The sequence below is a fragment of the Diabrotica undecimpunctata genome, chromosome 8 (assembly GCF_040954645.1).
Source record: "Diabrotica undecimpunctata isolate CICGRU chromosome 8, icDiaUnde3, whole genome shotgun sequence".
Taxonomy (NCBI): domain Eukaryota; kingdom Metazoa; phylum Arthropoda; class Insecta; order Coleoptera; family Chrysomelidae; genus Diabrotica; species Diabrotica undecimpunctata.
In genome coordinates, this window is record NC_092810.1 from 72,982,410 (window position 1) to 72,995,122 (window position 12,713).

The 12,713-nt window shown below is 31.7% G+C and overlaps 1 protein-coding gene across 1 annotated transcript in view; it reads left to right on the forward strand.

The window, feature by feature from the left end:
• The window catches only part of RabGGTa (Rab geranylgeranyltransferase subunit alpha), an 87,916-nt gene extending 75,495 nt beyond the window's left edge, over positions 1-12,421 (forward strand). Inside the window, exon 6 of the mRNA XM_072540491.1 lies at positions 289-12,421. Coding sequence (XP_072396592.1) covers positions 289-473 — 185 coding nt within the window. The 3' untranslated portion in view covers positions 474-12,421. The remainder of the gene's footprint in view (positions 1-288) is intronic.
• Positions 12,422-12,713: the final 292 nt, after the last annotated feature.

The following is a 12,713-nucleotide window of genomic DNA, read 5'->3' on the forward strand; positions in this document are numbered from 1 at the left end:
CTTAAAATACAAAGCAAAACAAACAAAATCGGCTAAACACTCTGTGTTATATGCCGAAACACACTTTTCCACTTCACAACAGATCGGAATCGAATAAAAAAAGACTTAGAATTGCTTAAATATACAAATTTTCCCGAGGAACTCATAAACGCTTCCAAACACTTTGACAAGTTTTTGACGTTTTGTAAACAATCTTTGTTTAAAAAAAAATGTTTTTATTTAATATATTTGACTTTATTATACGTTTTTAATTTTATGAAAGAATTCTGATTATAATATTAATTTTAGGGGTTATTCTAGCAAAATGTTGGTTGACTGGAAGCTTGGTTCTAAATGATCCACAATATGCAGAAAAACAAATGGATTTTTACAAAAAACTTGCTACTTTAGACCCATTGCGAAAAGGAATGTATCATCATTATTTAAAAAATGCAGGGAAGCAGTCTGATCCGGTAGATGATCACAGATCCTAGTGGAACTATTATTATTATTTTAGCACTTTTTTGAATGTATGCATATTAATTTAAATAAGTATTAAAAATAGCCTTAATTGGAAATTAACCATTAATACACATTTATGTATTTTGAATTCAGCATTCCCAGAAGGCTTGTGCCTAAATTATATTTTTCTACAACCACTACTCAAAAAGTTCTTTCTACATAGTTTTAGATTAAAAAATTTAATGTTTTCTGACAATAATTGAAATATGACATTAGTGTGCCGGAAAGTGACATTTCTGTGTTTTTTTCTGCACAGTTACATTACTATATTATTTGGTTACATATAACATTCAATACAAAAATTCCTACCTCTCATTATTAATATCTCAAATATACTTACTGTTGAAAACTTTAAATATAAACTTAAGAGGGCTAATCCCGAATAATGGCAATAATATTCACTAATTTTTATTAAAAACTGTTTAGTTGTAAATATTAATCTATTCCCGACTATAAAATTTCACGTGAATAAACTGCAATAAACCCATCGAGCAAAAAGATAGAAGAGAGAATGTAAAGGTAGTGGGGGTAAAAATATTATTAGACGAGAAGTGCTATTTTGAGAGGCCACATTAAACAAGGAAAGGGAGTCACTTTCCTTGTTTAAGAAATCAAATTTAGTTGGGTTGTGTTCACGGTTCGTAGACTTACTACGGTGGCCTCTTCCGCCTAACCAATGAACATTAAGCCCGAAACTGTACTCTCGTGACGTAATTCTTCCCCTTCAACCAATCATAAACACTGCAATCGACCTGCCCTCTACATTCAGTTTCAATCGCGAATAAATAGGTTTTGTATTCTTGTGTACTCTGGTGAAGTAACTCAAGCATCCCACCCCAGTCGGAAGAGGCAACCGTAGTAAGTCTACGAACCGTGGGTTGTGTTATTGTTTGTCCCAACTGCCAAATGAAAGTTTATTTATATTGAAGTTTTTTGACAATTGTGTCATATTTTAGACTATTATCGTTATTATTTAATTAAAACTTTCTCGTCTAAAACTCATTCTGAAAAATATTTTATACCTACTTTAAATTTGGCGCCTTTGCATTCCCGGATATGTCCTCCATATTAAGAGGACACTTTTATGAATTTTGGCCTCCTTTTCAAAACGATTAAATTCCCTCTTTTATGTTTTTGCTCGATAAATAAACTGCATGATGTGAAGTTTTGTTTGTTTGAATTTTGGCTATGAGCATGTATGCTTGGTTGTATAGTAATTTACAACCACTGCCAGTCGGTCGAAATTTAACCAATGTAGCAAAAAATAATTACTAAATTTACTAAACAATTGGGACTGGGATCAGCGATCAGCGATTAGTTACCCGATTCCCTGAATACTAATTTTGTCCACAAACGTTAAATATAAAACATTATTTTGTAAAATATTTATTTTTTTTTTTATTAATTTTTTAAGTCAGTTAATATAATGGATGGCGATAGTTCTGAAATTGAAAATACTCCACTAGAACTAAAAGAAACAACCAATTCCTTATCATTAAAGTTATTACCTGCAACTTCAAGAGAAAAATATGAATTTAGAAGATTTTTATTTTTAGTAAAAAGTGTGGTTGTAGACAAAGTATAGTGTGTACTCGATGGTAATACCCGAAGAAAGGTAATTTCTCACTCGTTTGACTTGCGACACTCGCTTGTGCTCGTGCTTCCTCGCAATTTTTTAAATTCGTGAGAGATTAGTAACTTTCTGCACTTGTTGCACAATATACTATTATTAAATATTTATTAGTTTTAAGAATTATTTAGTCTTATCGTTAAACACATTATCTTTCCTAATTTAAGTAGTCTTTACAGTCTTCTACAGAATAATATGTACATAAAACCTAACTTGTTATTTAGAATTTACTTAATTAAATTGTAAAGAGTATAATAGTATACAAATAATCTGACAATGAAAAATTGTAAATGTCATGTGTCAATATTTATGATTTGTGAAATGATTGAATTGTCAACGGGTGTCATTTAAATGTAAATTCCATAACCTAATCTAATTAAAATTAGAAATTAATGTTATGTTAACTCACCATAGCTTATTCTGAGTTAACGAACTTATGATTTGGTAACATTGAAACAACTGTCGTAAGTAAATAATACATTTTGTGAAAATTTGGCAAACGTTAGCTTTTGCTAAATTCAAATCAGAGATAGCAAATCAGATAAAAATATTAGTTCTAATAATAATTTTTTTTGATAGTGCAGATCCATATAGAAGACAAAATATTAAAAAATTATTTAAATTTTTTTGGTTAAGTGTCCATTAGGAGGTAATTTCGTCACTTCAAAAGTGACAAAATTACTTTTTATATAGTTGAACAATAAAGTTGATAACCTCGAAGTACAAAAGGAGAAACGGATAGTTCATTTATTATTCACATTAATCAGAATAAACATAAAACTTCAGAATTTATTGAAACATTTCTTTTTTAGCTATAAATACAAACCAATTCTCCTCTGAAATCCATTAACATTTTTTAAAATATTTGCCATAGATAGTTGATGTCTTCTGTTATAAGATTTTAACAGGGTGCTGAAGGAGTTCAATATTTTCAGCTGTAAATTTAGAGATTTCTCTATCGATACTACCAGCATATCTGAATACTGTATAGAAATTGTCAAGACACTACAAATCTGTAGTCAGTCAAATAGTGAAATTGAATATGTAGACACAGAACCTGTCACAGCAGTAGTGAGTAATCAAAGAAGTGGTCAACCAGTCCATTAGGTCTGTTCAGCCTATCGAAACAAAAAACAATCCTCTTTCAATAAACTCTCTGCCCCGTCTGAAAATATCTCCGTCAACGAGGTTAACCTCTCATTTAAATTCCTAACATTCTGCTGAGGTAATCGACACTCGCAATAATCACCAATCAAGTCACCCTCGTATACACCACAATAAACCTCGTATACCAAGTTCCTCAGGACTAGCCAAAATAGGTCATCCTACCTTGCCTTCGGTTGTGGTAAAACTTTCAAATATCGTGTCTCTGATACCGTTTGACAAGTATAATGAAGTTTTTCATTATTATAAAAGTAAACGAGCTTCTACCAACATCTAACAGATTTATTTAAAATACTCTCTCAAGATTTCACCGCAAATCTAAAAATATATTAAATACTTACTATGTTCGTGAATTCGACACTTAAAAATATCCCGAATGGCATCCAATGGCCAATGGAATCCTACGACAAATCTTAGAAGTAACCCCATACCCAATCACCTTGTGTTCACTAATGTCTAGAGATATTTTTACATTGTAGATATTAATAGTAGTTTAAAAGAAACAAAAAAATTGCGTTTCCCTATAGTTGTCTGAGGTATTCTAAAAAAAAAGAACTCCTTCATCTGGTAAGATAATTCCTCTTAGACAAAAATACAGCAACAATTTTATCCAATCCGCTACCTCGAATGTGGACAAAAATTTTCTTTTGTCTCACCCATGGGCTAGATCACAAATCTCTAACTGAACAGCACCGTAAATAAATTCAAGTAAGCAGTGAAAATAATTTTCATTTATTGACGTCATTGGATATTAACGTTCAACAAACAGTGAATCAGAAAAAATAAATCAAAATGGATCATGAACGTAGGATTAGCAAATGGAAATAGCAAAGAACCCTTAATCATGGTGGGTAATCTTGCGAAACATCTCTAATAAAATGCTTGTATTAATCATTCGATTTAATTAGTTTTCTTTCTAGTTTTGTTTATTTTAATGTTTTTAAAGTTTATATTATATGTAATTTTATTTTTTATTTTGTTTAGGTTCGTTCTACTTTCAACTTGTTTAATTTTTTTTGGTATGGTCCTATTTTTTATTATTATACTTAGTTATAACCATCCTTATATCTGAGGTTATTCTGTCATTATTTTGGTCTTTTCGACCTTCTCTTATTACCCTAATATATTTGTCGTATAATAATAAACCATTATTTCATACACTGCATTAACTACAGTAGATCCGTTAGATCTTTGCACATTGTCCTAATTTGTATTATAGGAATTAAACCAAATCATGTGAGCCAAACGTACGTTGGTTATAGGAATTAAAAAATGGCTAATACTACAAGAAACGTTTTTTACTTTTTTTTATTTCATTTGTTGGATTTTGAAAACTAGGTATACATTTATGAATGTGATTTTCCAATTTTCGAAAAAGGTTGCCCAATAACATCTAGAGTGAGTAAATATTTAAACCTTAGTAAGTAATCAGAAATAAAAGTGGTTTTATTTCATATAAGCAATTAGATGAGTTACGACACAAAAACTGAGTACAAATCTACCTGAGGACCCAATCATCTTGATCTTTTTGTATCTTCAGTGTTAGCTATGGTTTTCAGAATTAATTAATGGCTTTAGTTTTACTACTGTTAATGAGATTGACGGATTCAAAATCTAAGAACTTTGTGCCTCATAACGGGTATTATTCGTACAAAATGACCAAATCTGTAATAAACTTAATAAGAATATACTCCACCAAAGAAATAAGGAAACGAGTCATACGCGTGATATCGTAAGTTATCGTATAATTTAGCTGTCCTTATGAGTTTTACCAAGAAGCGTATCAGTAGCGGAGAATTGATTTTTTTTTAGCATATGACATAGTATTAAGAACACATAATTAAAAACAATATTTTTATAAAAAACGTTAAATGGAGTATTACAAACGAACATCTAATATAATCTAAAACATTTTCGGTCTCATTCAGGAATTCCATTTTATTAGTTTTTCGTGCTGTTCTGTCAATACATTACCCTCCTTATCTCTTTACTTTTGTTTGAATTCCTTTTTATTCAGTTTCTGGTAAAATTTTCTCGTCTTTTTTGGCTCACTTAGATTTTGTAGATCTTGAAGTTCTGTGTTCATAGTTTCTCTCTTCTTTCTGCGGTGGATTTTCTTTTCTTCCTTGCGTAGTTATTTATATTCCTCCTCTGCTTGTTGGGTTCTGTACCCCTGTTGCATCAATAAATATGCTTTATTTTTTCTCTCTGTTTTGACGAAGAATATAAGATTATAATATATTCATTCACTTCATTCGTTCTTGTTCTTCTTTGTTTGTCTTTAATGCCTAGTAATTCTTCAGCTGCTTCTTTCATGTTTCTGCACCCTTCCCACTCTTCATTTATGTTTTAGTCTGTTTCCTAGTTTTATAATTATATTTTGTTTATATTTTCAATTTTTGCTTGTATTTTAAGTCCTTCTATATCTTATCGTTTACGTGTAGAACCTATTTCCTTTTTTAAACGTTTAAAATTCTGGCCGTTACCCTACTTTGGATTCAGTACTTTTGCTACTCTTCTGGTACGAACGTTTATTATATTGGATTGCTGTCTTGAGTCTACAATAGAATGATCTATCATATTTACTGTAAGTCCGTCTGGCGATTTCCAGGTGCCTTTGTGTATATCTTTTTGAGCGAAGTTAAAATTATACCATCGATTCCAAAAAAAAACTACTATGAAAAATAAGTCACTTTTAAATTCAGAACGTCAAAAATATTTAAAATTCGTTTTTTTCAAGCACCAAATTTTTTCATTCTGTTGGGTTGCGTTATCATTCCTGTTTCATAGCATGCAAGTTAAACGTTTACTTTGTATTACAGTTCTTCCTTTGATGGAATTTTTAGTTTCTTATTGACATTTATAAAATGAAAATATTTGCTTCTTTGTGTAGTTGCGGCAATCTGCTGATTCAGCTGTTGATTTATCTGTTGTGTCTTTATTTTGCTTTGTAAACATATTTAGACATAATGTCAGGACATTGATGAATTCCGTTATTAAATAGACTTCTCCGTTATTTGACACTCAAGGGAATTAAATTTTTCTCAGACATAAACTTCGAATCTCGATCATTGCGTTTCTTTCTGTTTACTGCCGTAAACGCAATACCTAGAATTAATTGCGGGGCGTATTATATTTGTAACAATCAGATCTATTCTGTAACTTTTAACAAATCGAATAGAAATGACCAAGTCGAATCGTAATTACCCGAAATCGGAATGTTGGATATCTATCGCGTCGTTTTCGTGTTTGGATTGGCATTCTGTAACTCACATCGTCATCGGTGTAAATCGAAAACGCCAACTTCTACTTGACGCGCTCAGAAGTTGGTGACAACCCCGCACTGAAAGGTGAAATAAGTGGTCTGTGACGTTATGTTACTAGAAAGGCTAGTGCGAGCGAAAAATTCATCGAAAAAGATTATATTTCAAGCTTATCAAGTAATTTTGATTTGTTTTGGTTAAGTTTAAAAAGTTCGTTACAAGAATACAAAATGGCAAGCGGAACACCAAAGAAAAAACATCTGCTGAGCAGTTAAATTATTTAGTAAACTTTATCTAAATAAATAACACCACAGACTAAAAAATAAAGCAGCTACAAAAATTAATCAACCGCTAATTTATATCAACAAGTCAACAAATAAATGTCAAAACAATAATGATACCAATGCGCAAGCGTCAAGACCAATTTAGATGTCGAAACTTGATCTCGACAGAGCTTGTCTAGTCGAAATCAATTTCTACACAACATTCCGATAATAGAAGCCGAGATAAGTAACAGAATACCAATTCCTATAATTCTGATCCGATTTTTTGACCTCTATTCGATTTGACTCATTTCTATTCGATTTGTAGTTACAGAATAGAGCTGAATATGATTCATGTCATGTATGACTCGATGTATAACTTCTTTTAAATAAACACATTCTGGCATGTTTTAAAAAGACATTATATACATATAAACCAAACAAGCACCTGTGATTGCTAACACTCTTTTTATAGACAGATTAAATAATTGAATATCGTTCTGATATAAAAATAATATACTAATTTATACGAATAAAAACTTATTTTATAAACTAGATCTAATTTATTACTTTTATTATTATAATCAGAAATATAATATTGTATTGTTACAATGTAAAGTATCAGCAAGGAAACATAATTTCTTTCTTCTTCTTATGGTGCCTATCCGTTACGGATGTTGGACACTAACATGGCTATTCTGACTTTGTTGGCTGCTGCCTTGAAAAGTCCGGTAGTGGTTAAGTTAAACCATTTTCGCAGGTTATGCAGCTAGGATATTCTTCGTCCTGGACCTCTTTTCCCATGCACTTTACCTTGAAGTATGGTCCGAAGTAGGTTGTAATCGTTGTTAATTGCGCATTATATGGCCCAGGTATTCTAGTTTGCGACATTTTATGGTTATGACTAGTTTGCGCTCTTTACCCATTCTATGTAGTCCTCCTACATTGGTAACTCTGTCTATCCAAGAAATCCTCAACATGCGTCTATAGCACCACATCTCAAATCCTTCGAGTCTCCACAGTGATGTTTCAGTTAAGGTCCATGACTCCACGCCATATAAAAGAACGCGCCGCCAATGATCGAATTCAAAATTTCCGAGAATGATGTACACGTGATTTCGGCTACTTGTGACCACTTACAACGCGTGATTTGTGATTCATAGTTTCATTTAATTTTTGCCAATTTTATATGCAGGTCACACACGTTATCAAACTAAATTGAAAAAAAAAATAGCAAACTTTTGAGCTGGTTAAAAAATAATTTATTCTAATATTTATTTAAACATCGTATACAACCTCACTGTCAGAATCTAAGATACTCATGTTACCAAGGTCTATTATGATTGGTTAAATGTTGAATGTCAACCATATGTTTTCTCGGATATACCACTTTTTAATAATTTCATCGATATGTCTCACACATTTCCCCAAAGTTCTGTGTAACATCGGTTTAGTGCCTCTTTTCACATAATTTACAACAGCACTCCCAGAATGTCCATCTCTACCAATTTACTTATTGTACTGACTTGAATGTCTATTCATGCTGAGGGGTTTTGGCATTTAAACACCACGCTTGCCAGGCGGGTTGGTGAGTTGGTTTGGGAAATTGGTAGGATAGTAGGTATTGGGTGCAATGCTGAATGTGAGCCTCCGAGACCACATAACAAACCGACAAATCAGGCAAAGATCAGGAGTTCAAGACGTCATCGAAAGAACCACGAGACTTAAGTGGAACTGGGCAGGACACTTAGCCAGAACACAAGATGGACGATGGACAAGACGAATTATGGAATGGAGGCCCAGAAATTATAAAAGAAGCCGAGAACGACCACCGACTAGATGGACCGACGACATAAAAAGAGTAGCGGGAAACTGGCTACAAGCGGCCCAGTGTAGAGAACACTGGAAAGAACTGAGGGAGGCCTATGTCCAGCAGTGGACGGGATTGGCTGATTGATGATGATGACTGACTTAGTTTGCTCAAATTAATTTGCCAGCGTTGAATTCGCAGTGATAAAGATGTAGTTTTAACACTTCATGGCCGTATTCTTTTATTTGCTCATCACTTATATAGACATTCTCTTTTCTGTTCATTTTTCAATTTGCAATAATTCAAGTTTTGAGTTTTGCGTCATACTTGATGTTGTTTGTTGTCAACCAGGTAATCATTTCCGTTCTAATCGAAACAGTGGAAGGTTACTTTTCTAAAAGATCGATGTCATTTGATGCATTATCCATCAAAACTAATTATGACTCTTCTAAATGAGAACTAATTGTTCACTTATCCATTTAGTGGAATATTTCTTGTTCTTTTTCCCATGATAAGCAGCTACTTTAGATTTTGAGCAAAATAATAAACTTGCTTTAGTAACAGCCTTTAGACGCGTATACATTATAAAACGTTTACCACCATACCCGTCTGAGTTACGTAGCCAAAGTCTCTGGGACGCACACTATTAAGATTGTTCATATTTTGACGAAGGAACTTGGCTTTTAAAAGAGCAATACTGGTGCGCCCAATTAATGCTCTTCGAATATTGTTCGTTTTGTATCTCAATCTCAAAATCTCAATTCTTTTAACAAAATTAACAAAATAGTAATAGACGTTTTTTCAATAAATACAACTCTTTTATCCCTTAGTTTATTAAGTATTCTTTGCAAAGTAACACTTTTTTTTCTTAAAAAAAAACAACAAATAAAACCTATCGGTTGTCTTGAGACAAACGATAATGTTCTTGAAAAAACATAATATTTTTAATGCAGCAGCTAATATTTTAAATAATGAATTCTTTAACGATAAGTATTTTGATAGTCTAACATACATTTCAATATATTACCTGTCGAAAAGATGAAATTGGCTCCAAAAGCCACCCATTCATGTTTTGTAATTGGAAATACTTCGTTAAATAAACAGACGTTGTTGTGCTTGAGAATTTTATGATTTACCAGGCATACTCTAAAAATAAAAACCCTTACAAATATTTCTTATCACTCCTTTGGCGTGGTTTTAGCCAGATTTAAATAACTTAATGTCAATTTAGAGGTTATATTATATTATTTCTCGTCAATAGCTAATAAATAAATACTTACCCTAATAACTAGAACACAAAGGTAACGTTTAGTCGCCATAACAACCGTTTTTTTTTAAATAAGTTCCAAAAGGTATTCAATATTTAAATAACACGAAAGTAATTCATAAAACTACAAACATCAAAACTTACAATTGCCAGTAAACCAGTAGATGAATCAATCACCAACCATCTTTATATCGTCATTGCTCACCAATAACCGTCTTAGTTCGATATATGCTGTTGTGTATGGACATATGTGGCTTAGATTCATCGTTTTAGTTTCTGTGAGTAAGAAAGAGACGCAATATAAAAAATAATTCGTTAATAATGTCATACTTGTGCAAAGATCCAGCGGATGAACTGTATGTATGCAGTGCACTGTATTTTAAGAAAAACCATGCCTTTAATAGTTTTTGGGACATGGAGAATTTTTATAGACAAATTATTTTTATGGATCGTGTATTTTAGCCAAAGTAAATTGTTGTTATTGATGTACACTATATTTTGTTACTGCATTTTAAAGCAAAAATAAAGGTGTTCACTTTTTATGGCTTATAATACGTGGTTTTAATTTCCTATACATAACTTTTCCAAATTTTATTTTCCTTAACAATACAATTATTTTCTTAAAACCTTTATATTAAAATTATATCAATTTAACATAAAATACAATTTAATTCAATTGTATTATTTAATTTACTAGTATTGGTAATAATCTGTTTTTGTCATGCCATTCTCTACACAATTTTAATGATTTTAAGCTTTTTTTAAAGAATTTATTATTGAAAAGGTTCTGATCTGAAACTGTTTTCTTGAAACATGTGCAATTTGTTATTGGTTTACCGATCTTTCATCTGTTTATTCTTAACTGATTTAATTAGGTACATAGCATTTGAAAGAAATAATATTTAAATCACTAATCATTTCTGTATAACTCAAAAAAGTTTCATATCTTACAGAAACCTAAAAGAAACAGAAAACAGTAAGGAAACAAGAGATTTAGACATTTATGAGTTAAGTACTATTTAAATTGGAATAAGCCCAGAATGAGAACGATTTCCGGAAATCGGAAATCGTGGAAATTGAAACATCAATAAACGTACTTTAACCTTTAATTGTGGCTTATTCCCATTTAAATAGCAATTACTTTAAAATGAAACTAGCTTCAGAATAGTATCTATGATTTAGATGGCAATATGATACTCACTATCACTTATAGTATTACTAGGTGCAGAAAAGAAGGAAAATATTTCCTGTTATGATACGAATAATAATATTGAAACTTGATCACATAGGGAAAAATTAAATGAAACGGGTATAAAGAGCCGAGAAATAAAAAACTGAAGAACTGAATAAAAATTGACGATACACTATAGCATAAAAGTAGAGGTGCTCAAGTATATGGAGCAAGAACCTCGGTCTTTTTAATATGAAATTCATGCTCTACTTCAATCTGTCGTATCTAATTATCATCTGTTATTGCAGCTTTTTTAATTTGTAAGCATCACATTTAGAGCACGTATACTTCATCTAATTTACTTACCGTTGCACGTCATCCGCGTCATATGCCGTGAGGTCACATGATACCAACACGAAATATTCAGGAGGTAGGTGTGTTCTTTTTATCACTTTGTCGAGTACACTGGCATTACAGCCACTAGACATATTTTATTATATACGCGTAGAAATAATATTTAAAGGTTTATATTAATGTTAACTTAAAGAAATACACAATAATATGTTTCATTTAATTTGTATAAATGCATTATAAAACGTTTTTATGAAGAACATTTGTTCGGAATACACTGTAACTGTAATCAAACGAAGGTGATATTTTGGCATAAATTGATAACACTTATTTGACAGTTGCGGTGTTGACTAATGTTAATAAGTAATGAAAAAAGTGTTGTTTTTGTTTAAGTATTCCATTTTACATCTTCATACGACGCATACAAGCGGCTCAAATTGTTTTTAATAACATTATTTTTTAACTCTTGTTTTGTTTCTATTTATTTACATTAAATGATATTTGATTTAAAATGGATTCAGGATTTTTTTATACTCTGGCAAATATGTCAACTTCGATCTCTGTCAATGATAATGACGTGCAACGGTAAGTAGATTAGATGGACTGTATCTTTTTATGGTACATGAAAATGAAGGTTGTACTTATTAAATGTACGGCGATAAATATAACAGGAAACGGAGACAGTGCCTTGTTCCTGACAGTACTCACTGTACAAGCGATACAGAAGGGTAACATTAAGGTCAGAAGATAGATACTGTTAGGAACATGCATTCTACGTAGCCCATATAACGGTTGCAGGCCAAGCCTTCTAGAAGCGACGGGAACTGTCGACCGCTGGAGAGTTCGATCCGACAAGCAAACGAATTAGTGGTGGACTACGCCAGAATATTCTAGTACATAATAACTTTTGTATATAAGCATACCTTCTATGAGTTAAGTTTAGTTGATAATATATAATCGTGCTGTAAACTTATAAATAAATATATTTATATAAATGTGAACCGGTCCTTTTATTTAATCTCGCTTCAACACCTACGATTGAGATTCCTATTCCTTGTATAGTGCAATTGGTAAAATGCAAAATTCTAAATATGTTTCCGGACACAGTTCATACATTCTTCAGATACTTAGTGGTTGGTATACCATGGCCTGGATTTTCTGAACCAGGTGGTTCCCCTTGTTTTATCTTGTTAATGGCCAGTGTCATTCGTCCATCAGATATCTGAAAGGTTCCAAGAAAGTCTTTATTATATACTTTCGTGGTTTCGCCTTGTTTATGAATGAAATATTGGT